At 39.7% G+C, this 24679-nt stretch overlaps 1 protein-coding gene across 1 annotated transcript; it reads right to left on the bottom strand.

The window, feature by feature from the left end:
* Positions 1–9287: 9287 nt before the first annotated feature.
* LOC117815535 lies at positions 9288–23798 on the bottom strand. Its single transcript, XM_034687298.1, has 7 exons — positions 23794–23798; positions 23246–23289; positions 13487–13873; positions 12878–13003; positions 12059–12109; positions 11757–11822; positions 9288–10874 (listed from the first exon to the last, which is right to left on the bottom strand). Exons 1-7 carry the CDS (start codon positions 23796–23798, stop codon positions 10804–10806), a joined length of 750 nt encoding a protein of 249 aa, XP_034543189.1. The 3' UTR covers positions 9288–10803.
* Positions 23799–24679: the final 881 nt, after the last annotated feature.

The following is a 24679-nucleotide window of genomic DNA, read 5'->3' as shown; positions in this document are numbered from 1 at the left end:
AAGGAAACAGGCAAAAGTTTGAGTGAAATAAACTATGACTGGTCAAAACCCACACAAGGAACTCACACTAAGGAAGGCCAATACCCTGTTACGAGTAGAAGACTGAGCTTAAATACGCAGTGGGGATAACGAGACACAGGTGAGGCATGTTATGGTGATCAGGGAAGTGGGAAGTGATGGCTGTTTTTAATCCGCCTATATAGTAGCAGTACATAATGATTTGGCCAAAATTCAGTATGTAGTAAGCAGTATGTGAACAAGAGCAAAATCTGCAGTATGTCAAAACCACCCGGATGTCGTACTGATTCAGGAAAATACACAGTAGGCATCAGACCAGTCTCCTTCGCGTAGTTTCCCACAATGTAGAGCGCTAATATTTCGCTTTTTTTCCTTCTTTTTTGATGGGGGGAACTCTGTTTTTATGTGCTGTGAAAATTACTAAATTACATATAAACCACTTATTAACTTTTTAAATCATTAGTGAATACCAAAGAAGCAGTTTCTGTATCAGCTTGGCCGTTGTTTACTTTCCGAAACCGGAAGTCCAGTGACGTCTGGCCGAGCGTACTGCAGACAAGACCCAACAGAACAGTCATACTACATACTAAATGAAAACGCAGTATGTAGTAGTGAGTACTGTCTACTATATTCGTAGGTAGTATGTAGCAGGTGGTTTTGAACTTGCTCATTTTAGTCTGTGTGAACTTGCACAACCCAGCCTGAGATACTGAACTGAGCTGTGCTGCAGAAAAGTAGCATATTGTGACTATGTGCATATCAGAGGTTCCTGCTGCTGTGAAATTACCTCCCGCAACTGATGCTCTTAATTTGATACAATCACCTCAGGGGTTATGGCAACACAGAAAAGTAGAAACATGATGACACATTTTTAGATTTGCATGGTTTTAAATGTAACTTCTATTTTTTGTATATTTGACAATGGATGAAATATGTAATTTTCAATGTTCAAATGTTTTTTTGGAAGGCTTCTTGCAACCCCCCAGGAGGTCCCGACCCCCACTTTGGGACCCACTGTTCTAAACCAGGATCAGGATTAATATGCTCACACTTTCCGTGTGAAATAGATCATAGAGCAGCCTGTTGTGCTCTGCAGTTTTAATCCCACATTACAGGATATTGATGTTCAAGTATTTTGCCACAAGCTCATGTCAGAGCTTAATTCAACAAATATTTACCTTAAAGTTTGAGGTTGTGAATAATGTTGTGTGTACGGTCAGATCAATGTTTTTGAGCTTGCATCAGTCTGTCACATATCCAGGTGTGGACACAGAGTGTTTCTTGGGACAGACATCAGGTTAGGTAGCAAATGAATCTTCAAGACACATTACAAACCTCTGACACAATGATTTGCGCTAAACGTCATATCACAGTCAGACGATGCTCCAGCTGAGCGTCTCCGCAGACAAACCTTTACTCCTCTGTTGGTTTCATTAACAGTGATATAAAACACTAATGGTTTGTATTATGAGAGTGCAGCTGTGTCCTCCTGATGATCACTGTGACATAAAGAGGTCAGCTGAATATCTGAGCATTAGAGACTTTACGTGCATGTTCATAGTTTGATCCTTTCCTATTTCTAAATGGCCTCTCCTCCTCCTCCTCTTCTTTTTTTTTTCGTTTCTTCTTCTTCAACATTCTCCCTCCCCCTGGTATATATATTTACAGTATATGTTTCAATCTTTTTCCAGTCCTCTGTCTCTGTGACAGCTGTGTGTGTGTGTGTGCGCGCGCGCGTGTGTTAGAGAGAGTGGTAATAGAGCAGCAGAAGGGGCTTAGAGGACAATGGATCTGACACTGAGAGGAGCTTAACGCAGGAGAGAGGAAAAATGAAAAACATCAACATTTCACTGAGCAAACCTGCAGCACACTGCACACATTTCATAAACTAACTGCAGAGAAATTCATACCGCATACTTTATACACACCAAACTGAGGACTATAGCTATATAAACTGCATACTTTAACAGTTCATGCTGCTGACTTTACACTGAACACGGTGCTGTATTTTTACTGCAGACTTTTTATGTTCAACCTGCATACTCTATAATATCCACACTCTATATGTTTGTATGCAACTTTGACTCTGAGTATCACACAAAAAAAAAACACTGCAGTACTACCATCAAGTTTATCCTTTAAAAACAGAGACCATTTAACACAACTTCATTTCCTCACACTCACATCATTGCAACGGCCTCATACGTGCATGAGCCATCTCCTGATTAAAGAGAAACCAGCTACAGGTCTTTAACCAGAACTGAGAGCACATTTCACCCGTCTTAAGCCTGATTAATACTTCTGCGTCGAATCGACAGCGTAACCTACGCATAGCTCCCGTACCTATGCAGAGGCCGAAGCACATAGCTGACGTGAAACTCCTCCAAAATGTAACTACGCATCGAATCGACGCAGACCACAAGCCCTGTGATTGGTCGGCTCGGCGGCATTGTATTCCCCGCATTTCTGTATTCCCCACTCATCGGCCGCACATCAGCCGTTTATTTCACCTCCTCCTCTCTATTCTTCCCTGTAATCATGTCTAAACAGCAACATGTATCAGCTGTAGATTAACATAACTCTGAATCGCTGTGGAAAAGTAAACAGAAATCAAAGCGTGGTGGGAAGCAGGCGACCGGCTATCAGAGAGACCGCACTACCCTCAAGCGTTTAGGCGGAGAAATGCTGCGCGTCACAGACACATCGATGCAGACTATGTGGTGCTCATGTTTCTAAGTATAAATCAGCCTTTAGCCTCCTTCATTCGCTCCCACTATGTTTAAGAATCCATTTAAGATCTACTGCTGATTTTTAAGGCTCTTAAAAAAATTAATCAGCCTATCTCTGAGTGACCTATTGGTCAAACACAGCCAGAACACAGCCTGGGATCCTCAGGTGGAGGTCTTTATGTGGTCCCAAGCTCTGCTGAGAACTCAGGGTGAGAGTGTTAACAGTAAAAAGCCCAGAAACTGGAAGAAGTAGCATAAAGAAACCAGGTCAGCAGACTGAGAGACCACTTTTAAATCCCTTCTTAAAGCACACTTCTATCCAGGGCAGGAGTATGACTCATTTTTAGCTGCTTTTACACAGAAATGTTTTTAATAGGATACGGTGAACTATTTCTGTGTTTGGGTTTAGGTACAAAGAAACATTGTTTGGGGGACTGAAAACGCAAACTTTTGAAAACAGGTTCCAGATTGAACTTTTTTGGGAAATGCAACCCCTTCCATCACTGTGTAATAGAGCAATACACTGAACCTCTGCAAATGGTGACGTCGAGCCCAAATCACATATCAATGCATTACATTCCCCGTAACGGCTCTGGTGGCCTGTGCTCCTCAGTGATCTGCAGATTAGCTGATATAAAGTTAAGGTGTTAACTTAAATTCGGGAGCAGGACCACGCCTAAACAACACCCTCAATCACCTGACAAGCCTACTTAAACGTAGCCAGCCTTCTCAACCGTTCGTCTGTTACTCTTCAACACACCCTCCCTCACCTTGCTCAGCTTCAATTACCCTTTTTTCTTATCCCTTACTACTCAACTTGTCTTCGCTCTTCTGTGCCCTTGTCTAATTCCAGGTACTGCCTGGAAGCTCCAGCAGGATAACGCTGAGACGTAACCCCCATCCTGAGTCTCCATCTGCTGGGCTACACAACGCACAATAAATCATTACATGTTCAAACTTATTTCCTTGTGTGGCGTGGTCCTTGCTAGTGAAATAACTGTTCATGGTTTGGATGCTGCTGAGCATCAGACGGTCACACAGGCTGTAAACCAGCCAACAGATTATCCACATCATCTAAACCACTGTATTTAGAGGTCAGACTGGGAGATGATAGTAAAGCATCACTGTACATGAAACTGTGTGCATATCTACAGACTGTACTAAAGCAGGTGGAGGAGAGTTAACGGTCTGTATGTGCTGTACAGCTCCTCCATCCTTTCTTTAAACCTTCTGTGAGGAGTTTTATCTGCTTATTGTGACTGACTGAAATTAATCCTGATGTCTCCATATGAGTTAAAGATTCAACCCAGACAAACATGATCGATTATTGTCTGATCACAGTCATGAGGCAGATATGTGTGTGTGTGTGTGTGTGTGTGTGTGTGTGTGTGTGTGTGTGTGTGTGTGTGTGTGTGTGTGTGTGTGTGTGTGTGTGTGTGCGTGCGTGTGTGTGTGTGTCTTTAGCTGTTAATTCCCTGAGAAAACCGAAGCGCCTCAAAAGTTGCCAGCAAAAATATTAATCCACAGATAGCCAAAGTCTCCACAGTGAAGTACAGTGATGAAGTTTTAGACTTTTATGTTGTTTTTATTGTTTTATTATCCTGTGTTTTAATTGTTTTTATGCCTGCGTTGTTTGTCTATTTATGTACAGCACTTTGTTCCGGCTGTGGTCGTTTTAAAGTGCTTTATAAATAAAGTTGAGTTGAGTTGAGTTGAGTTTTAAACATGAATCTCATACTCTCTGTTTGATGTACAGGTTTCTTCAAATTTGACTTATTTCTTAAACAGAGTGTATTTCTCTCTGTGTTTATGTGAATTAGATTTGTTTTTTATTTCATGTGACCTCCTGCTGCTCTAAACAGAGACGCTCACACTCATAATCCCACAAAAACACACAAAAACCTCTCAATAGTCTTTATCTGCAGCTCTGACGTAGCAGATCCAGGACACGAGCAACACTGCTGGTCTCAGGTGTGTGTATGTGTGTGGTCACTCTTAGTCACATGGTTCTGTTTCTTGGGAGTTTTACTTTGCATGCTTTTGGTTTCTATCTTTAGCGTTGTGTCGGTGTTTTCATTTGTGTTGCTGTCCTTATATCAGCTGTTAGAGAGCTCACCCCACACCTGCTGACGACAGCAGGAGATAAAAATGATATGAAATAGTTTTATAATTATTATATGATATAATACTGTGTTGACCCACATATCAATCTTTATTTATATAGCGCCAAATCACAACAAACATTATCTCAAGACGCTTTAACAAACAGAGCAGGTTAGACGGAGTCCTGAGGAAATGCTACATTCAAATTCATGTAGTTTCCCGTAACTACAAAACCCTACCTTTAATCATCATCATTTAAATATAATTATTCATAAGAAAAAGATTTGGTCTTCAAAAAGTATTTTTTCCATAAGTACATTTTAAAAAGGGGGGAAGTTTATAATCCGCGTAGATTATTTTCAGACTAATGTTTCAAACATCCACCTTCTCCTGCAGTTTCATGAGTTAAGCCTCGGGTCCACAGGATGCTTGGCGTTACGTTATGGCTGCGTCTCGGGAGCGTGCCCCTGCGCCACTCCGCCAAAGATACGCTTCAAGTCTAAACAACCTGGACAGGAAGTCAGGCACGAGGATCGCATGCAACATCCGCCAATCTCAAAATAAAACATCATATACGGACTCCCTACCGTTTATAGTTCATTTAGATCAGAAATACTCATCGATTATGGATGTAAGCTAAAAACAGCCACATATGTGATCTAGGTCGACTTCAACAGGACTTTAAGATGACAACTGTCTCTGAAGGTAACAGGACAACAAAATAGAGCCAAATTATTATTATTAAACTCATCTTAACCTGCAAAAATGAAAGTTAACAGTCATGCAGCATACTCAGTGATGATTAAAGCACAAAAGTAATGGAATACTGTCCAAATGAGCAGAAATTCAACTACAGAAAGGCTCTGTGACCTGTTGTTTGTATGTGGTTCTCTCTGCTGGATCCAGCTGATCCTGCCTGCTCTGCTCTGCACTGCGCTACGCTCCCAACACGCGTCCTGTGGACAAGGGCGTGAGCCCTCGAACAGAGCAAACACGCTGCGCAGCCGTAACGTGGCGCACACGCATCCTGTGGACTCCCAGGGTCAGATTGGATTCATTCTTTTTCATTTCCAGTGTTGAACATTTGACCTCACAGTGGATCTACATCCTGCTCATTCTGCCCGTTTTTTCTTTATTTGTCTTCTTTAGTGTTTCAAACATCTTCATCTGTCAGTTTATGTCTGATACTCATCCATATTTCTGCCCCCTGATAATCCTGCTCTGTAATCTGCAGTCAGCTGTCATTGTTTCTGTGTGCAACGAGGCCAGATTATCATCTCATACTGTGACCTGAGTGGAGAGGATGAGGCACAATACACCCACTCACACACAGCTGGTCACAAACACACAATCAAACACACACACACACTAAAACACACACACACACACACACACACACACACACACACACACACACACACAAATGTGACTGTGTACTGTAGGCTCAACCCAGCAAATAGAGGATGAAATACAGGAAGTGTGTGTGTGTGTGTGTGTGTGTGTGTGTGTGTGTGTGTGTGTGTGTGTGTGTGTGTGTGTGTCTTCTGACCAGTTATTTTGGGACAGAATCTGAATCCACAGTTGGTAAAAAGCACATTTTTAGGTCAGTGGTTGGGATTTGATCTCAATGAAATTTGAACAGTGCTGCCCTCTTCAGGTCTGTGGCGAAAGTTGTTAGTAGTAGTTTTGTTTTATGCTTACGGTGATGAATACATTTTGCATTATAAAGAAGCCATCCTCCAAGTGCTTCTCATACTACACAAGATCTACCCCTCACCTGAACCGAATCAAGAATAAGAGACTGCCTGATGGGAAGTTTAATCTTGTTTTATCCAATTTCATTCATAAGTTTAAACAAAACTCAGCTCCTTTGTTTTCAGTTTCAGTATGAGTTTCTCATCCATGCTTGTTTGTGTTGAAATGTGACGTGCGCTGTATCCTGTGGCTTCTACTGACACCTTTAGACCTCATTTTGCACTGCAGCAGAAACAACATGTCTTTCAAAACTTCCATCACAGCATTGTGAGCCTCCTGTCCTCTGAACTTTCACTGCAGCAGCAGGCAGGATTAATGCTCTCACATGAATGACAAAATGAAAGCCTTGAATTTGTACCACAGACACGCCCTGCTCAGCTGTGCAGATGTGTTTATTGTGTGTCAGTGATGTTATTTACGGTCTTATTTCTGTCACACTCACATGATATCTCTGGAAACCCTTTTTTAAATGTTCAAATGTTGAAGACTTGACATTAAAGTTCAAATTCTGACCCAGCAAACTACCATTTATTTATTACATTTATTTATTTATTACAACTTCTATTTTTTTTTAATTTTATTTCATTTTTTGGCCTTTATTTTATAGGACAGCTGAAGAGTGACAGGAAATGTGGGGAGTAGAGAGTGGGGGAAGAGACGCAGGAAATGGTCGACCGGCCGGGAATCGAGCCTGTGACCCATGCGACGAGGACTGTAGCCTCTGTTCGTGGGGCGCTTAGACCGCTAGGCCCGCTAGGCCACCAGTGCCCCCAAACTACCATTTCCGAGAAAAGAAGTGTTGCAACATTTTCAAAGATTGTGTGTGTGGTCAATCATGTTTTCTTTCTTTCTTGACACTGGCCTGGATCCGCCCACATCAACATCATGTGACACTGCCCACGTCATGTGATAGTCAGCTTAGCGCAGCAGTATCAGTGTTGCCAACTTAGTGACTTTGTCACTATATTTAACAATTTCAGACCCCTCTAGTGACTCTTTTTCAAAAAAGCGACTAGCAACAAATCTAGCGACTTTTTCTGGTTTTAAATGGAGACTTTTGGAGACTAATGTGTAAGCATGTATTATTCTTACTCTTCTCAAGGAGCAGTGGATGCTGCTGTGAGTCCTTCCTAGCTGCATTCAGAGAAGGAAGCGTTTATCCCTCCGTATCCAGACTGCAAATGTATCACTCATGTACGAAGCCAACTGTCTCTTTTTGGTCCATTTAGATTGTTAATGTAGATTGCATACAATAAACATCTTGAAAAATGTTATGGTTGAAAAATGTAACGTTTTACTTTGATGTGGTGTAGGCTCCTAAGTGTAGTTATAAACATATTTAGGGTGGTTTTAACCTCTTTTTGTGTCTCCCTCAACGTTACACGTCTCTCCTACAGCGTCCATTACAATTCAAATTATGCAAACTGAGTGGTGATGTCATTTGGCGACTTCTAGCAACTTTTAAAACAGCCAATAGCTTCTTTCCTCACTGAGGAGTTGGCAACACTGAGCATCATATGCTTGAATGTCTGAGTCAGAATCAGAGTTACCAAATGCTTTGTTATTACTATTAAAGTTAGCAGTTAGCATTCACTTTCTGTGTTAGCTGAAGGCTTTATTTGTTCCCAAGCTGTAAATGTTAAGCTAAATGTTTTGCTCTGTTTGCTACTTCTGTATTACTCAGCTCAGAATCTGGTGCTGAAAAACAGATCTTCCCCGACCCAAAGTCTACATTCTTCCCCTCAAGTGTTCTGCTGAATGACGTATCAATGAGATCACAGGATTACTCACATGATGAAGAAAAAACACTGCATTCAATTTCAGAGCTGGCACTGGTTTGAACTGGTTTGAATTTGAATTTAAATGATTTTCCAAATGTTTTTAAATGTTCACTCTGATGTAAAAACAGCCCTCATGATGGAGGTAAAGGTTTTGTAGATTACGTTTTTTAATGAAACAGATGGATGAAGATGGCTGTCTGTTTAAATCATGGAGTGAATTTGTGTCATGATGAACAAATGAGTTCAAAATCATCTAACTTGCTTCATCTACACCAGACAAAGAGAAAGATGAGGAATTAAGGAGGGGAGGAAAGCCAAAGAGTAAGCGAAGAAGGAGAGAAGGAGGATCCAAGCAAGATAAATGGTGGTGTGAAGGAGAAGTAAAAGAAGAGTGAAGAAAAAGTAAAGAAGAAGAGAGGAAAAGTGAAGGAGGGGTAGAAGAGGAGAGAAGAAGAGGGAGAGCAGATAATGCATAAGAAGAGAAGGAGGGAATAAGTAAAAGGAGGTAAGGAGGAGAGAAAAATAAGATATGGAGGAGGGAACAAGGACAGAAGAAGGAGAGAAGGGGAAGAGTATGAGGAGTGAATTTGAAAGGGGTGAGAAGGAGAGGGGAAGAGAAGGGAAGAAAGGTAGAATGTTGGAGGAGAGGAGGAGTGAAGGAAAAAAGAGAGGAGGAGACAAGGGGAGTAGTGACGGAGGAAATGATGTGCAGCGAATGACAGAAATAACACAAACAGGAAGCTGGTGAAAACGGCAGAGGAAACCACACATCTGCACGAACAAAACCAACCTCTTCTCTCCTCCCTTCACCTACTTCTCCTCTTCCTTGTGCTACTTTGTCTCTCCCCATCCACCTCTAGATTTACTTTAAATATATCACCCTCAAAGACAACAAACCAGATTGAAATCAGACCCTTTATTCAGCGGAAATCACAAACTTCACAGAAACAAGAACTACCCACATGACCGTCATCAGAGAAACACACTGATCACCCGACCACTGAGGTTTACATGATTAAACTTTAAACTGTTGTAATCTTCTCTGACTGAAAATCTGTGTCAGTGAATATGTTTGCCCAGGACATAGACAGGTCCTGAATGTGTTTAACCTAGCATAGCTTAGTTTAGAACATAGTCTGACAGACTAGAGTTGCCACCCATCCTGTTTTTCCCAGAATTGTTCTCTTTTTTCACCAGCTGTCCCCGGAAAATAAAAATCTCACCCAGGACACAAAGGTCCCCTGTGCTTCTGCGGCTGTTTAAAAGTCTCTCTGTTTTCTTCCCGTCTATGCGTATGTCACACGCACGCCCTAGCGCTCAAAGCGGCTCAAGCAGGGAGGGAAACTTGACCAAAGAGAGACAGCAAGCTGAATTGGCCGACGTCCTCCGTGCCGAGGTCTTCTTTTCACCAACTTTTGGCGTCTCCATTTAAAATTGGGAGGAGAGACGACTGACGAGGAAGGAGATGGAGCAAATACATGCAAGCCACCAGCAGGAAAAAAATTATATACTAGTTAGAATCCTGACTGGGTGACACTTTCTGTAAATTATGAAGGGAAAAACGCATTGGAAATCCAAGCAAAAACAAAAAAGCAACAAGCTGTGGTATCAAACAAACAAAACAGGTAGCCATGCAACTTTTATCAACAAAAAAGGTTCACCAGAAGAAGACAAGATTGCAGTGTGTCCCATGTCCAAATGTCATGTTAATTTGGTCAGTCTGAACTGGTCATAGTGTCCAATCCCTCCGCCCTAAACAACTGGTCGAGTGTCCCTTTTTTTCACAAATCCAAGGTGGCAACCCTATGAAAGACAGATGAAACTGCTAGCATAGCTTGAAGTAAAAGAATATATATACAGCTGTCTGATTTTTGTGGCATGGTTTGTTAGCTAACTAATTACCACTAATTACTATTCTTTCCAAGTGTAACTCCAAACATCAATTCTCCCTGAGATGCTGCCTTATTCACTGAACCCAGCAGCTGTTTTTAGGCTGAAACATAGCTCTGATGCTAACTGCTAACACCAGCATGAATGAGCACAGTGTTCAGTAATAACTGATGAATATTTCTGAAATCAAATAGTTTTTTTATTAAAATATCACAAATGTATACATCTTACAAATTCATATTGCTCATTCTAATCTAACCTTTAACCTATAAAACAGATGCAGATTGGTGTTTACTTCAATCCTATAGATTAGTGGTTGGAAATATTAACTGCAGATTAGAACGGTGAGATAAATGCTAATTTAAACAAACACTTCCTCATTGGTACATGATCCTAAATGATGTTTCTATGCCAGTGTTTCCTCAGCAAACTGAAAACATATTTGATCCAGAAACAATCACATACACAACACGTGTTCATGCTGGGGATAATGATGATGATGGGGATGATGATGATGGTGATGATGCTCAGTAGTTGTAGCCACTGTTCCTGTTGGATGAAGGCTCTCTGCTGTCACTGACAGTCAGACGTTCCAGAGCTAATTGGGGGGGGGGGAAACAACAATAAGACACAGAGGATGACAGTTGAGAGTATAAATACAGTTCATTTTAATGTATCTATAAAAGGGCATTCTGAAATAACACGTATATCCTGATGCAATTAACACATCCTTTTTTTTGTCATCATGTGATATTTTGCACACTGTACTTAAGTTGCTGCAGAGTCTTCCTGATTCCTGCTGCTGCCATTATAAAAAAAATTGTGACACAGTTGTGCTTCTAAATTACACATTTCACTTTATACAATTTGCAGACAGCTCAGTGGACAAAGTGAAAGTAATATGCACTTTATGTCAAACTCAGTTTAAATAACACTGAAGCACTTTGAGTCTAAACAGCCTGCTATGAGTTAAGCATGCAGGCGCAGCTAATCAGATTGTGATTGTGAATCCCAACAGAGCCGCGGATAAAACTCTCAATGATTTCAGGTGAGGGGTTTGAGTTTTCAAGTTTCTTTGAGCAAATTTTTAACAATACTGTCTGACATCTGTTTTTTCTTTGTTCATATCATGTTCCTCAGTTTTAACAACATTTAAAATTAAAATCATGGAGCTATGGGATGTTTTTTGTTATATTTGTTATGCACTTTATCAAAATGTGGTTCACATTTTGTACATGCACTCCTGCACATGTGTTAATATGTAACAGTGTTATCCTTTGAAATAATAAAGTAAAAAAAAATATTGTATTAACTGAATACGCAGTGTGAAGCTGCCTCCCACCTCTAAATCATGGTTTCAGACTACTGGTGCTGCAGTGCAGCATTTATCTGAATAATAAATGCAACAGTCAAGATCAACAAGAGCATATCGAGAGCATAAAGTACATATGAGTACATAGTGTTGAAGTTATGGAGTTACCAGGGTAGGACAGTCTCTTCTCTCTGTCTGGGTCTTGAACTGTTCCTTTCCCTCGATGGTATGACACTAAAAACACAAACACACAAAGACATAAATGAGGATATGATTTTATGTTCTAAGATTGACTTCCCCAGATGACACCGCAAAATCCTAACCTATATTTCCCTCGTCAGAGGGAGGACTTATGTTAAAATTAACTATATGGAAGGTGTCACATCATAGATGCAACAATAAATGTTCTTTATTGGTGTGTCGGCTCACATCAAGCCATCACTGTATGTGTGCGAGTGTGTGTGTCTCACCGCTGTGACTCTGTGTGGGCCCAATCCAGCGATTCTGTCTCCTGTCTGAAACTGAAAAAAGAAACACTGAATAAAAAAGAGATCATTAACACCAGGTATGTGTTTTTATCACTCTGTACGTGTGATGTTTAATACAAGCAGAAACCTCAGGTGTTGGTTGATTAATGAGTCTATCACTTAAACTACAGTTCCCAGAGTGTCCACTAGAGGCTATCTCTAAAAGTGAGTCAATCCTCATAGAGCTCTGTGTTGAAATGTCTGACTTTACAGCAGAAATAACCGCAGAAATGTTTACAGCTTTTTCTAGACCTCTGATTCAGGTTCATGAAAAGGTGAGATACATTTTTCCAGGCAAGTCAGTCACTCTAAGTATTCCATATTTGAAGCAATTTTCCTGAAAGAGTTCTGTTTGAATAAATTGGGGTTCAAGCCGTCATCAGAGAGCGAGCTGCAATAGACATTATTATTATACTGGATGTGTGTGGGTGTGTGTGAGTGTGTGTATGTGGGGGGGTTCTTGACCCCCGCCATCTGTGACAGACACACTAATGATTCTTTAAGATTTGTTTTAAGGATGGATGATTTATTCTGCCTTCTTCATCTTTATCATCTTTAATCTGACCGGTCTTAATCTAAAATGATCTGATATTCAGGTCAGGAAGTACAGACTGACTGTAAACCTGTGTGTGTGTGTGTGTGTGTGTGTGTGTGTGTGTGTGTGTGTGTTTGTGTGTGTGTGTGTGTGTGTGTGTGTGCATTCGTTCGTGCGTGCGTGCGCGTGTGTGTAGGGGTGTGTAGGGGTGTGTTTGAGTGTCTCACGTCGGCTCTGCAGGGCTTTGACGGTCGGTCTGGTGAAGCGGATCAGGAATAGGACGATCAGCACGCAGCAGAGCAGAGCCGTCACCACTTTGTAGGCTTGCAGCTGAGCCTGCACATCTGTCCGAGCTACACACACACACACACACACACACACACACACACACACACACAAAATACAGTCAGACAAACTCTTAACTCATGTTTAGGAACAAACATCTTCTCGGTTCTACACTCAGATACTCAGAGTCCCTGAGATAACTTTCACCATGATGTTGAGTTCATTAACTAAAAATGTACTGACTTGCAGTTTTCAAAACATTTCAATACATTTCATTTCATCATAAATTTACAGCTTTTCTTAACCAGAATATTCAACCTCATGCAAATTTTGGAAATAAGATGTGCTTCAGCTCAAGTTTCACTACCAGACTAAAGAAATAAGCTTAAAAACAAGAACAAGTGAAAACAGAGGCTTATATGTAATCTGCAGTTCTTCTGTGATGACTCCATCACCTGCTGCAGAACTACAGCTCAGAGCCAGAGAACACCTGAAACACATGCAGGGATCACACACCTTATACATGAAAATCTATGTGTGTTATAACCCACTTTTACACTGTAGCGTCAGACTCTCACAGTCCTCCTTCTTTCTGAGCTCTGTGATGTCAAAACCCTTCTGCTTCTTCCCGCTCCCCCCCAAGCTCAGCGGCCCCGCACACCACGAGCTCAGCAGAGTCTTGTAAACAGAGTGATCGTTGTAACAGACGTGGTAGGAGTGGTTGAGGGGGAGTAAGTGCAGGACCACCTCTCCTTCACATTCACTCGTCCAGTTGACTGAGAGGAGGCCCAGAGAGCGAGGAGGGGTTGGGCAGGTGGCAGGGATGTAGGTGGATGGGATGACGGTGGGGGGGCAGGTACTGTTCGTCTTGCTGGCGGTAGCCTGAGTGGTGGAAGTCAGGGTGTCATTGGGGTTCTGCACAGGTGTTTGTTGTGATTCTAGGAGAGACAAACGGCAGACAGGGATCATCACAGTGAGGCTATAACCTCTGTACATGGGGCGTACAACTTAGCCACTAATCCAGCGCCCCCACACACTTCATGTTCAAACATTTAAACCCTGACACAGTTATAACAACTGAGGCCAAAAAAGACAACAGGCAGCAAATCATACAGGAAGGAAGAGTCCAATCTGAAAAGTCAATTTCACTGCTCAACTAATAGCTGTAATGGGAGCTAATGACTATACTCAGACGTTTGCATTCAAAGGTATATAATGCATGACTACAAAGTTGTGTGTAACAGTAACACCCACAATATGTGTCTAAAACTCTATCATTGGAAGAGCAGAAAAAACAAAAGGTTTCAGATAGAGCTGAAAAAATCTCAAATGAGGGTTTTTACGGACATCTGTATAAGATAAATAAGGAGCTTTAAGTTTTGCAAATCATGCAAAACTGTGTTTTGTTCCCGACTTACATAATGAAAGGGGGAAATAAGTACAATAAATTACAATAAATTATAAATTACAATAAATGATTTTAAGGACACCACACCTATCCAGGTTAAAATTATGAAATATCTGTGTTGCATCTTGTCTGTGGTATTGCACTTTGCAGACGGTCCCCCTGCATGGCGCCTGCTGTGCAAAGAGCTCACTGTATATTGTGCGGCTCGCAACTTGGCTCATACTGCAGAAAACCAGGTTGTGGCTCGCTGTTTACCTCACTGTGGTTGGAAAGAAGTGTCAATTTGGTTAGAGAAATGTTCCACTGATAAGTTACGGACAAACCTCTATGTATTTACACATTTATAAGAGTATTTCTGGCGGTTTCAGCAAGAGCATTCATGTTCTTGCATACATATCTAAAGCAAGCTGAAACATACTGTCAGAGTCCTGGGGAACCAAGTCTGATTCGTTTAGACGTCCTTTGTTTAAAACAGCCCATAAATTAAAACAAACTACAACCTGGCTGTGTTTTAGACTTGACCCCATTACAAAGGAGATTAATTCTCAACACAAAGGCAGCACCAGGAACAATCTGATCACACATGTCATATCAAATCACTTTGGCACATTTCACCTCTGCCTGCTGACACGGTGGTAAAATGTTCTGATGCTTTTCGTTTAATCCAAGATGGCTGCTCTCTGCCTCAACAATAAAGAGCTGTACTTGTAAAAGTGCTTATATGCAACTTGTTTTGTGTAATAAAATCAACTACACCAACAGTATTGTGCAAGTAATATCTGTAGACATGTTCCGTTGCTTTCCCGCACAAACTACTTGCATGCAGTTAGCTAATAGTGCAGCAGGAGCTAATGGCTAGACAACTTTCTAACTCATAATCGCAACGTGTTCAACTGATATATGACGTCTCTCCAAGCTCCAACATCCAAGTGCTGAGGTAAATTGAACACAACATTGGCGTCCGTCTCAGGCTGATCTCAAAAGTGAGGAAATAATGACAGTTAGCGGGGCACATATGTGAGAGCAGCCTGGGCCTCGACCGTCTCTGAGAGGGGGAAGTGAAGCATCTTCCACTGTGCGTCAGGTTTAAGGGAGAGGACCTGCTCACCCTCTTGGGATTTTTAATTTGCATAAACACCTACTTACTATACAGTATCCATTACATAAGCTAAAGTACAAATATGTTCTCATGTGGCTGAGACACAGAGTCAGAGTCTAACAGAAAACCTCTTTGTTTCTGCTCTTTCTGTGTTTGTTTCTGTGATCACCACAATCTGGTTTCACTTCACATCTGATGTGTTCAGACGACGGCACCAAATTCACAGCATCAATCTACAGTTTCACACACACACACACACACACACACACACACACACACACACACACACACACACACACACACACACACACACACACACACACACACACACACACGCACACTATGCACTGTAATAGCCGATGTTACGTGATAGATACAATTACATTTTTTGTATCATCTTTGGAAATGAAGCTGATTTGTAAACCTGACATTAAAATTTTCCCTGATATGTTTCATATGTTTTAACTAAGTCAAACAAGTCAAATTTATTTATATAGCACATTTAAATAAAACCAATGTTTGCCAAAGTAAAAGGTAAAAATACAAGAAGACAACAATAAACAACACATCATAATAAAGAATTGTAAAATCAAGTAAAATCTGTCGGGATGTCAATATTCTAATCCGGAGATGAAGGCCAAAGAAAAAAAACAAGGCTTCAATAATGATTTAAAACTTTCAATAGTATAAAGTTATTACGTAGTGAACTTGTCACCATGCATTCTCACACGTGAACATGTCACTATTCAACATTTTTATGTTTAATACAGTAAAATGTTAATGATGTGAGGCATCAAGCTTTTCAGTAATATTTAGCAAATTCCTAAGTTTCCACAAACTGGCAGGACTCCATCATGACGATGGGAATACTGCAAGAGTCTGCCAAAATGGGGTCATCCCTATGTTCCCACAGCCCTATGTTCCCACATTTCTAGGACATTTTCAAAATTAGGTATTGTGTTCTTACATTCCCCCTCAATTTAAGCCCTATCCTCCCACAGGATTTTTTGGAAGCACTTTATAGTAAATTAATGAATAAATGAATGAGTAATTTTATTTCGATCAGCAGCAGCATAAATCGTCACAATCACAACCATTACAAGAAAAAAAAATAGCCGGCTCTAAAAGGGTTTCGGCTGAAGCAGAGCTTGCTTACACATGCCGAAATGCGGGAACATAGGGCTGTGGGAACATAGGCACCCGCAAAAAATGATCACACTCAAGAAATCAATGAAATATTCACTCTCTCTTTTTTATCTGCACAAAAAAGTAAAAATATTTGTGACATTATTACTTTTATTATTATTTCACTTTTTATGTTTGTTTCTTAAAATGATCTGTGATGTGGCTCAGACAATTCTTTTTTCAACATTTTACTGAAGTCTATTGTTTTCTGACCCACAGAGCTGAAGTGTTACACTCAGAATGTGAATATATGTATATATATATATTATTGTATTTGGACTCAGATTTTAAAGGTTCTTTTTGAACCTTTTATAAATTGTGAGACTTTCTCTCTCTGTGTTGTTGTGGTTCTTGCACACATCAAGTAGGAGTCGAGCTTTATGTGGACAAAAATAAGTGCCGGTACTTGCCTTTGTACTTGTTGGCGTGAGCAGCTCGTATCAGTAAATAATTGTGTCATAAATCTTGACAGCAAATTAAAGATCCAAGAAGATAACGCTGATGTTATCTTTACATTTATTGAAAAAACTATGCAGTGTGTCACAGTGTGAGTTCATGAGTTTGACCTTACTCTCTGGTAAGAACAGACACGTAAGCGTCATGTAAGGCCAGTGGAAGGATCACAGTCTCACGTAGTGCGCTATGGCTAATGTATTGTAGGTGTTACTATGAATCACCTAGACGAAATGTAACATGAAGGTCCCGGTACATCTAAAAGTCCCAGTTAGCCAAGGGGTTACATTTTTCAGACTATTGATGAGATGGTAGGACAGGATTGATCTCAGCTCGGTGAGTCCTCGTGAAGCTCCTCGCTGAGCCACATGAACGCCATCTCAGCACGAAACTCAACAAACAATTTTGTCACTGCAAAAACTCAAAACCATGCCAGTGAGTTTGTAATTTCTGTCTTATAAAAAGGATAAAACTAGAACTAGGCATGTTCTGTCACCAACAGTGAGATTATCAAAAACATACCAGTCAGATAATCTGCTCGTCAAACACATAAAAAGTTGAAAAATGCAACTGATAATAATTGTGAAACTTTCAAATCATTTCTGCATACACTGAAGATTGTAATGTTTTTAAAAGAGCTTCAAATAAATATCATAAACCAGAAAGAATCCAAACTTGTGAATACTTGTTACACAAGAAATGTGTAAGACATTTCATTGGGAGAGTTCCCAAACCGTACTGTAATAAATGTAATTTAATTTAAACCAATTTTTTTTTGATTTACAGTAAAAAAAAAATAATAATCCTGCATTATGATTATTTGTACATTTTTAATCATGTTTGTAGTACTATCTGAAAGGAATTTTCAAATTCATACACCCAATTTAAAAAACTGACCACATGTTTAATGAGTTGAATCTAAATCTGCAAATTAAAATAGTCGTACTAATGTGGAAAAATATTCAGTGTTAACTTGGGAAGAGTTAAAGCATATTTATCAAAAATACAAATATAATTGATGAAGTAATTTATTAATTTAAGTACTTGTCAAATACACACACACACACACACACACACACTGTATGTGATCATTAATCAGATGTTTTAAGGGTTTATTTTAATGAATTGTTCCATTTTTAAAGGCGTAGTGACTCTGTTCCAGTGTTGTTAGAGTTGCAATAGAGTTGCAAAGGCAGACAGCTTCATTTCCACCATGTTCTGCAGCAAGGTAAAAGTTTACACAAATGAGCAAAAAACTTGTGAAGGTAGAGCTCATGGGGTTGTGGTGCCGTAGTGTCGCATTGCAGTAAAATTTTTTAATATGCCTTTTGCAACTAATTTATAAAATTCAACTTGCTAAAGTGGCGAGTGGGAGTGACCGTGATACTCCCCACTGCTGAAAACCATCACGTTTGGTGGGTGTTCATTTCTAGCCCTGGTTATAATAATTTTACATTATTTACTTTTACCAAAACTATTATTTTTCTGATGAGGTTTGAGTAAATCTAAAAACAAAGACTCACAGTTGCTTTTTGTAATTTCAAGTGTCATCAAGCACCTCATTCAGTCAGAATCAGCTCCTCAATAAAACATGAAAAATATTAAAGTATTGATACTTTGTCATAAATAGAAAAACAGACCCATTTTTTAATTCAACTCTGTATGTAGAAAAAAAATATTGCTGATTTTATACTATTAAATTATTTGATCATGTTATGTTAGTTTAAACCAGGGGTGTCCAAACATTTTTCAAAGAGGGCCACATTTGATGTTGTCAGAATACCTCGGGGCCAGTGGCTCCTACTGAGACTTAGGAATCATAAAAGTTATATATGAAATATCTATTTAATAACAATTATTTTACATTTTTTCTCAACAAAACAGTAACTAGAAAGTCCTTCTGTTCTCCACAAGCAATGTAAACATTAGCAGACTTTATCTTCTTCTGGAGGAAAATGTTTTTCATTAGGGTTGGGCAATGTGGGAAAAATATTGTATCATTATTTTCCTATGGCAGGATCACGATCTGGATTTCATCACACTTCTTTTTCATGTTGTTTTAAGACTTGTCTGACCAGCAGACAACACTTTTAGAACAAAATAATTATTTTCCTGCATTCTGAACATTTTCTAAGCACCAATTTTTTCCCTTTCCCAATTTCCTGATTTTGATCTTGTCTTGTGTTGCGTCTTCTGAACATTTAGGTGTTCTACAAGAACATTTTCACATCATGATAAAAACATTAATTTGAAAAACTGTCAGCTTTAAGAGTTATTGTGTTTCTTCTTTATTGCCGTCTTGCAGTGTCCCCAGAGCTTTGGCTTTGGACAGGTAGTCCATATGAAGCTTTTTGAGACGTTTCTGGATTGACTTTAGTTTTGTTTGGGCGCTTGAAAGAAACTACAAATGTACAGATGATTCAGAATGTGATTAATTCCTGTGCCATAAATAACACATTTTAAGATGGAAGCTTGGGGCCATAAATAAATGGACTTTGGGCCGCAATTGGCCCCCGGGCCGTACTTTGGACATGCCTGGTTTAAACAGAAGTAAAAAACAAAGATATCAAACTGTCGTCCACATAAAGTCTGCCTTCAAGAAGCTATCAAATAAAATGTAATTATTCTTATGAACAGCTTATAACAACACTGTAGTATTTTAATTTAGAATTATATTAAACTGTTTAAATTCACTTTGATTTTATAGAAAACCCCAAATGAAATATCTCTTCACTATAAATACCCTGCGTGTGTTACTTGTGTGTTAGTGTGTGTGTGTGTGTGTGTGTGTGTGTGTGTGTGTGTGTGTGTGTGTGTGTGTGTGTGTGTGTGTGTGTGTGTGATTGAGGTTTGATTCCCGTCAGCGGTGTGTTTTTTTGTGTGTCACAGATAATCTGCATTTCTCTGAATGTCTCAGACAAAATTAATTTGTTTCACGTTACGGAGAAAAATTCAAACGTACAACTCTACAGGAAGTTGACTCTGACAAACACACACACACACACACGCACACGCACACACACACACACACACACACACACACACACACACACACACACACACACACATCATCACAAAGCAAACCTTTGGTCTGTATTATGCTGAAAAGAATAAAGCAATCATCTTATCTGAATCCTTTTAATGTTCTTTTTTGATGCAGCTGTGAACAGAGCAGCTTCTTTTAGTCAGAATCTCACGTTTCTTTTTTATCAGTTTGCAGAATTTAAACTCCTCGGAGGATTTGTGTTTCTGTCCCTCATGAGTCTCCTCACTTTGGAGCCAGTTCCTTCAGAAATGTAAAAACCTTTTTAGAATTTTCTGCTGTTAAATTCTGATGAATAAGCTATTATGTTATTTCTGCAACATGAGAACTCTTTTATCAGGATTTGTTAATAGTGTGGACCATATTATTTCTAAAGTGGCATTATCAGAAACCTCAGAGCGATTTCTGACTCTCGTCCGTTAAACCATCGTCGTGCCTTAACAGCCTGTGATGTGCAGATGCAGAATGAACTTCGTGACACTGGCTTGCTCGTAATCGTAATACGTTTAATTACAACAAACAGCATCAGCATCAGTAACAAGCATCGCGACTGCTTGGAGGACGACTGGGCCAGATGAAGTCGCCTCGCCTCTATCTCCACGTTCTGACTTAAATACCATGAAGGTGCACTCAAAATAGAATGAGTGTGTCCTCAAAACACACATATCTGGACTCTTCAACACAAGTTTGACGTTAGCTGCTATTTGACTCCATTTCTGAAAACCTTGTTTTGAACATGACAGAGATGTCAACTGTCACTGTCAATCACATTTATTGTCTAGGTGAAGGTGATCTTCTTTTAGACCTTCCTAGAGACTTCTAGAGCCATTCTACAATAACACATTCTTGTGGGCCATAAATGAGTTAAACATGAAACACTTCACCGTCTCAAATCAAGGCTGAAACAGTCACAGTTTTCAGCATTTTCAAGATCTGCTCACTTGTGTCTGAATCTGCAAGCGTGCACTTTTATCTTTAGTATTATTATTTTTATTTGTATTGGTGTAACACCTTCATCTCTGCTCTATCTCTTTCTGCTTCTGTTTCTTTTGCTGAATTGTGCAGCAAGAATTAGGATACTTAAGACAAATTCACTTTTCAACGTTTTTTTAAAGCATGCATGAAATCTCACTCTGACGTTCACACACTCTGCTCGCTCTATGTGCTGCTCTCCTAGTTCTTCCTCATCTAAAAATAAAACTGGCTGATTTCAGATCCTTCTCCGGCTGTTCTCTTTATTTCTGGACAATTATTCTACCACAGGTTAAAGAACTGTGCTAGGAGATGCCTATCTATTTACATTACACACACTCTCTTTCAGAGTAAGCTCCCTCACAGAGCTCAGTGGACTAAAGACAGACTATTCAAATGTATTCAATCCCTGAATGGTTTCAATATAATATCTTTTCAGCTCATACAAAAAAAAAAACCCTAAGGATTAGGGCCAAATTAAGGATGAAAAAATGTAGATTTGGAGAATAAAGTCATAGTGCTATGAGAATGGAGTCATCATTTTCATAAAAAATCGTATTAAGTCATATATTTAAGAGATTAGAGTCACAATTTTACAAGAATAAAGTCAGGAATTTATGAGAAAGAAGTATTTGATTAATATGTCAAACAGCATACAGGAGGATTTTAGGAGAGCAGCCAGCCGCTTGCTCTAAAATGAGCTGAAGACAAACAATGCGATCATGCTGCGTATTAACCACTTCTTCTTTATAACAGACTCAGTTTATAACGCCATTCAGAATCCAGTTTGATATGACAATGTGGTACTGATGTGGTAAAACATTAAGCATTCAGTTATGTATAGGAGCTTATCTTTAAAGCACATTTAAAACAGGGTTTAACATAAGGCTCCTCCAGTATAACTTCACAGGATGCTCCACGTTCCTCATCTTTGTGCAGACAGCTGCTCTTCTGATCTTTCCTTTCAAAGTAACATGCAGGCTTACCATGAACTCAAATAATGACTTTATTCTTGTGCATCAGAGGTGAAGAGGAACTTTGGTTCTGTACACATCTTAAAGGTCAGGAAGGTTTCATTTTTCCAAAATAAAAGACTGCATGTCTTAGCTAAGTACATGAACGGCGACTTACTGTCTGCATCGCTGGAAAACTATTTTTTACAGTTTCAGGGATAAGAGGCACAAAGACACATCGCTACACGTTTATAATCAGGGTTTCTTCCCAGCAGTGCAACTAAAAAACCTGAAATAAGGATGTAATGTGTGATTGTAAATAGTGTTCGTCACTTTTAGTACAAGACGATTGCACACTGGATTTAATCTGTATGAAAAACAAATACAGTGGCTGGCAAGTTCAGACGATGTGCAACAGCCTGAACCATCTTCATGAGGAGAAACATGCTGCAAATGCAAAAAGGTTGCAACTTCAAAATCGCATGCAGAAGTCCAGAACAAACACAGTGACGGAAATGTGCTGCACCTGATAAAAGCGTGCAGCAAAAAGCAGAAACATCTGCATGAACAGCAAAAGCACTACAAATTCAGGAACATTGCAAAGTCAAAACAGACAAACTCAGAAAACAACTGCTTAAAAGAAACGCTGCAAATTAAGACTTTATATTTTAAGTGCTCCGGGCCTGAAAGGGGGCCCGAAGTGATACAGCTTCATCATTGTTGAGACAGAGACAAGAAGACACTGAAGTAGGACTGTAACAATTAAAGCCACTGGGGAAGTGTATGTCTGATGACCATGTCCCCATGTCTATTCTGGTAAATCACAACTTTATTAGCATGTAAATAAACCTGCACAACTTCAATTGAGAATTAGTTTCTGACGGACAGATAGCTTTGTTAAAGTAACTAAGTGTAGCTTAGGTTAGGTACGAAACGCAGTTAGCCATGCAGCTAACAGTAAAAATAGGTGGATGACTCAGTTTGTCTGCTCAGGCTCTGAGAACACGAGCTTGTACGCTACAAAGCTTTGTTAGCTGTCTAAGCTCCACAGAGTCCCCACTCAGGTCTCCTGAGATAAGAAAATAATGACGCCTGACACCCCCCTCACTCATCTCCCATCTCCATCATGACTTCATCATTAATGCTGCCAGAGACCAAGTCAGACTCTCTTTAAATCTCCTGGCTACAGTAGCTTACCTCCTGATATTAGAATACAACGCTTTCTCCTCTTCTTCTCTGTCCTGTCAATAAGAAACTGTTCCACTCAGCGCCCCCTGCAGGCATGGAGTACTTTTTTGGGAAGTCTTGATTTGCAGTGGTTACTTTTGCAGTTGTTTTCAAGTTTTGTGGGGTTTTTCACCTTGCATTGTTTGCAGGGTGTTAGTCTTTACATGTGCAACAAGTTCTCGCTGTTGCTTTCGTTCGGGACTTTTGCAAGTGTTTGCATTTTGTACTATGTTTCCTCCAGTGATGATGGTTCAGGCTGTTGTGACTGATAAAATGATTCATTCTGGATCAAACTGTTTAAAGTTTGAGGATATTAAACACAATTCAACAGGATCTCTAAATATATGCTGTTCTGTGTGGTCCTCTTTCTTGTCCCATGCTGTGTCTATATGAATATATGTGGATATAAAACTGGACGCCGATTGCCTCACTCCTGCTAATATGTGGCCTTGAGGATTAAACCCTATGGATTGGATGATTCAAGCTATGTTTAATACTCATTGCAAATTGGTCAGTACCCCATAACAATGGTGATTTATTACTCAACAGCTAAGCAACACCAGGAACAACTTTATCACACACCTCATATCAGATCAATTTACGTAAAAGAATCCAGCACATTTCATCCCAGACTGTTGACACCATGGCAAAAACGTTAGTTTCTATTAGCGTGCTAAATCTGTAGATAACATGGAGGATATTTTACTATTGCTCTCAATTTATTTTTTAAGAGCACGACACTTAAGATTGGTGTTCAATGGCTGACCAGTCACGAGTCACCTTTAGACTAATCGGTAAATCAGAATTAAAATTTCTTTTAAAATGATGAGGAAATAAGTCACTACAGAACTATTGTGCAGTCTATGGCAGACCTAATACAGAGCCTGTGGCTGATGTGTGTGGGTAAATGTCAGAAATCTGAGCATGTTCTTATTTATTATAATTATATTATATTTATAATTTATTCTCTAAAAGTGGTTAATACTTAAATAACATGAGGTCGCCATCCTGTGTACAAGCTCTGTAGATTTTTACACATCATGATTACTGCAGCTTGGTCTTACAAAGTTCTGGGAAATCTCTCTGTTCACATGAAGACATTTTTAATTTTGTGAGATCTGCACTGGAGTCGATTTGTTTTGTCGTCTTTGAACTTTGCGTTAGAACAGAGTATTAGTGCCAGTTTGAATAATGGACAAATCCTTAGAGCACCCTACAGCCGCCTGAACTAAAATCAGGAATGTACAGCATCTTGTGAAATTATACAAAGTATAGTATAGTATACTTAGTATCAATTCACAAATAACTCAATACCCAATCTTTTAGCACCACAGTATCAGAATTCTCAATTGATTGTGCAGAGAGCTCTGTGTTTTGAAAAGGGCGGGCCAACAGGGCAGCCTC

The sequence above is a fragment of the Notolabrus celidotus genome, chromosome 7 (genome assembly GCF_009762535.1).
Source record: "Notolabrus celidotus isolate fNotCel1 chromosome 7, fNotCel1.pri, whole genome shotgun sequence".
NCBI lineage: Eukaryota > Metazoa > Chordata > Actinopteri > Labriformes > Labridae > Notolabrus > Notolabrus celidotus.
This window is presented reverse-complemented; position numbering and strand designations above follow the sequence as displayed.

What these genes read in the sequence shown, in the direction of transcription:
- LOC117815535 (XM_034687298.1), bottom strand. An exon ending in CAAAGCCCTGCAGAGCCGAC is followed by an intron (nt 12,110 to 12,877) that starts GTGAGACACTCA and finishes TTCTTTTTTCAG; the next exon opens with TTTCAGACAGGAGACAGAAT. An exon ending in GAAGAGACTGTCCTACCCTG is followed by an intron (nt 10,875 to 11,756) that starts GTAACTCCATAA and finishes CCCCCCAATTAG; the next exon opens with CTCTGGAACGTCTGACTGTC.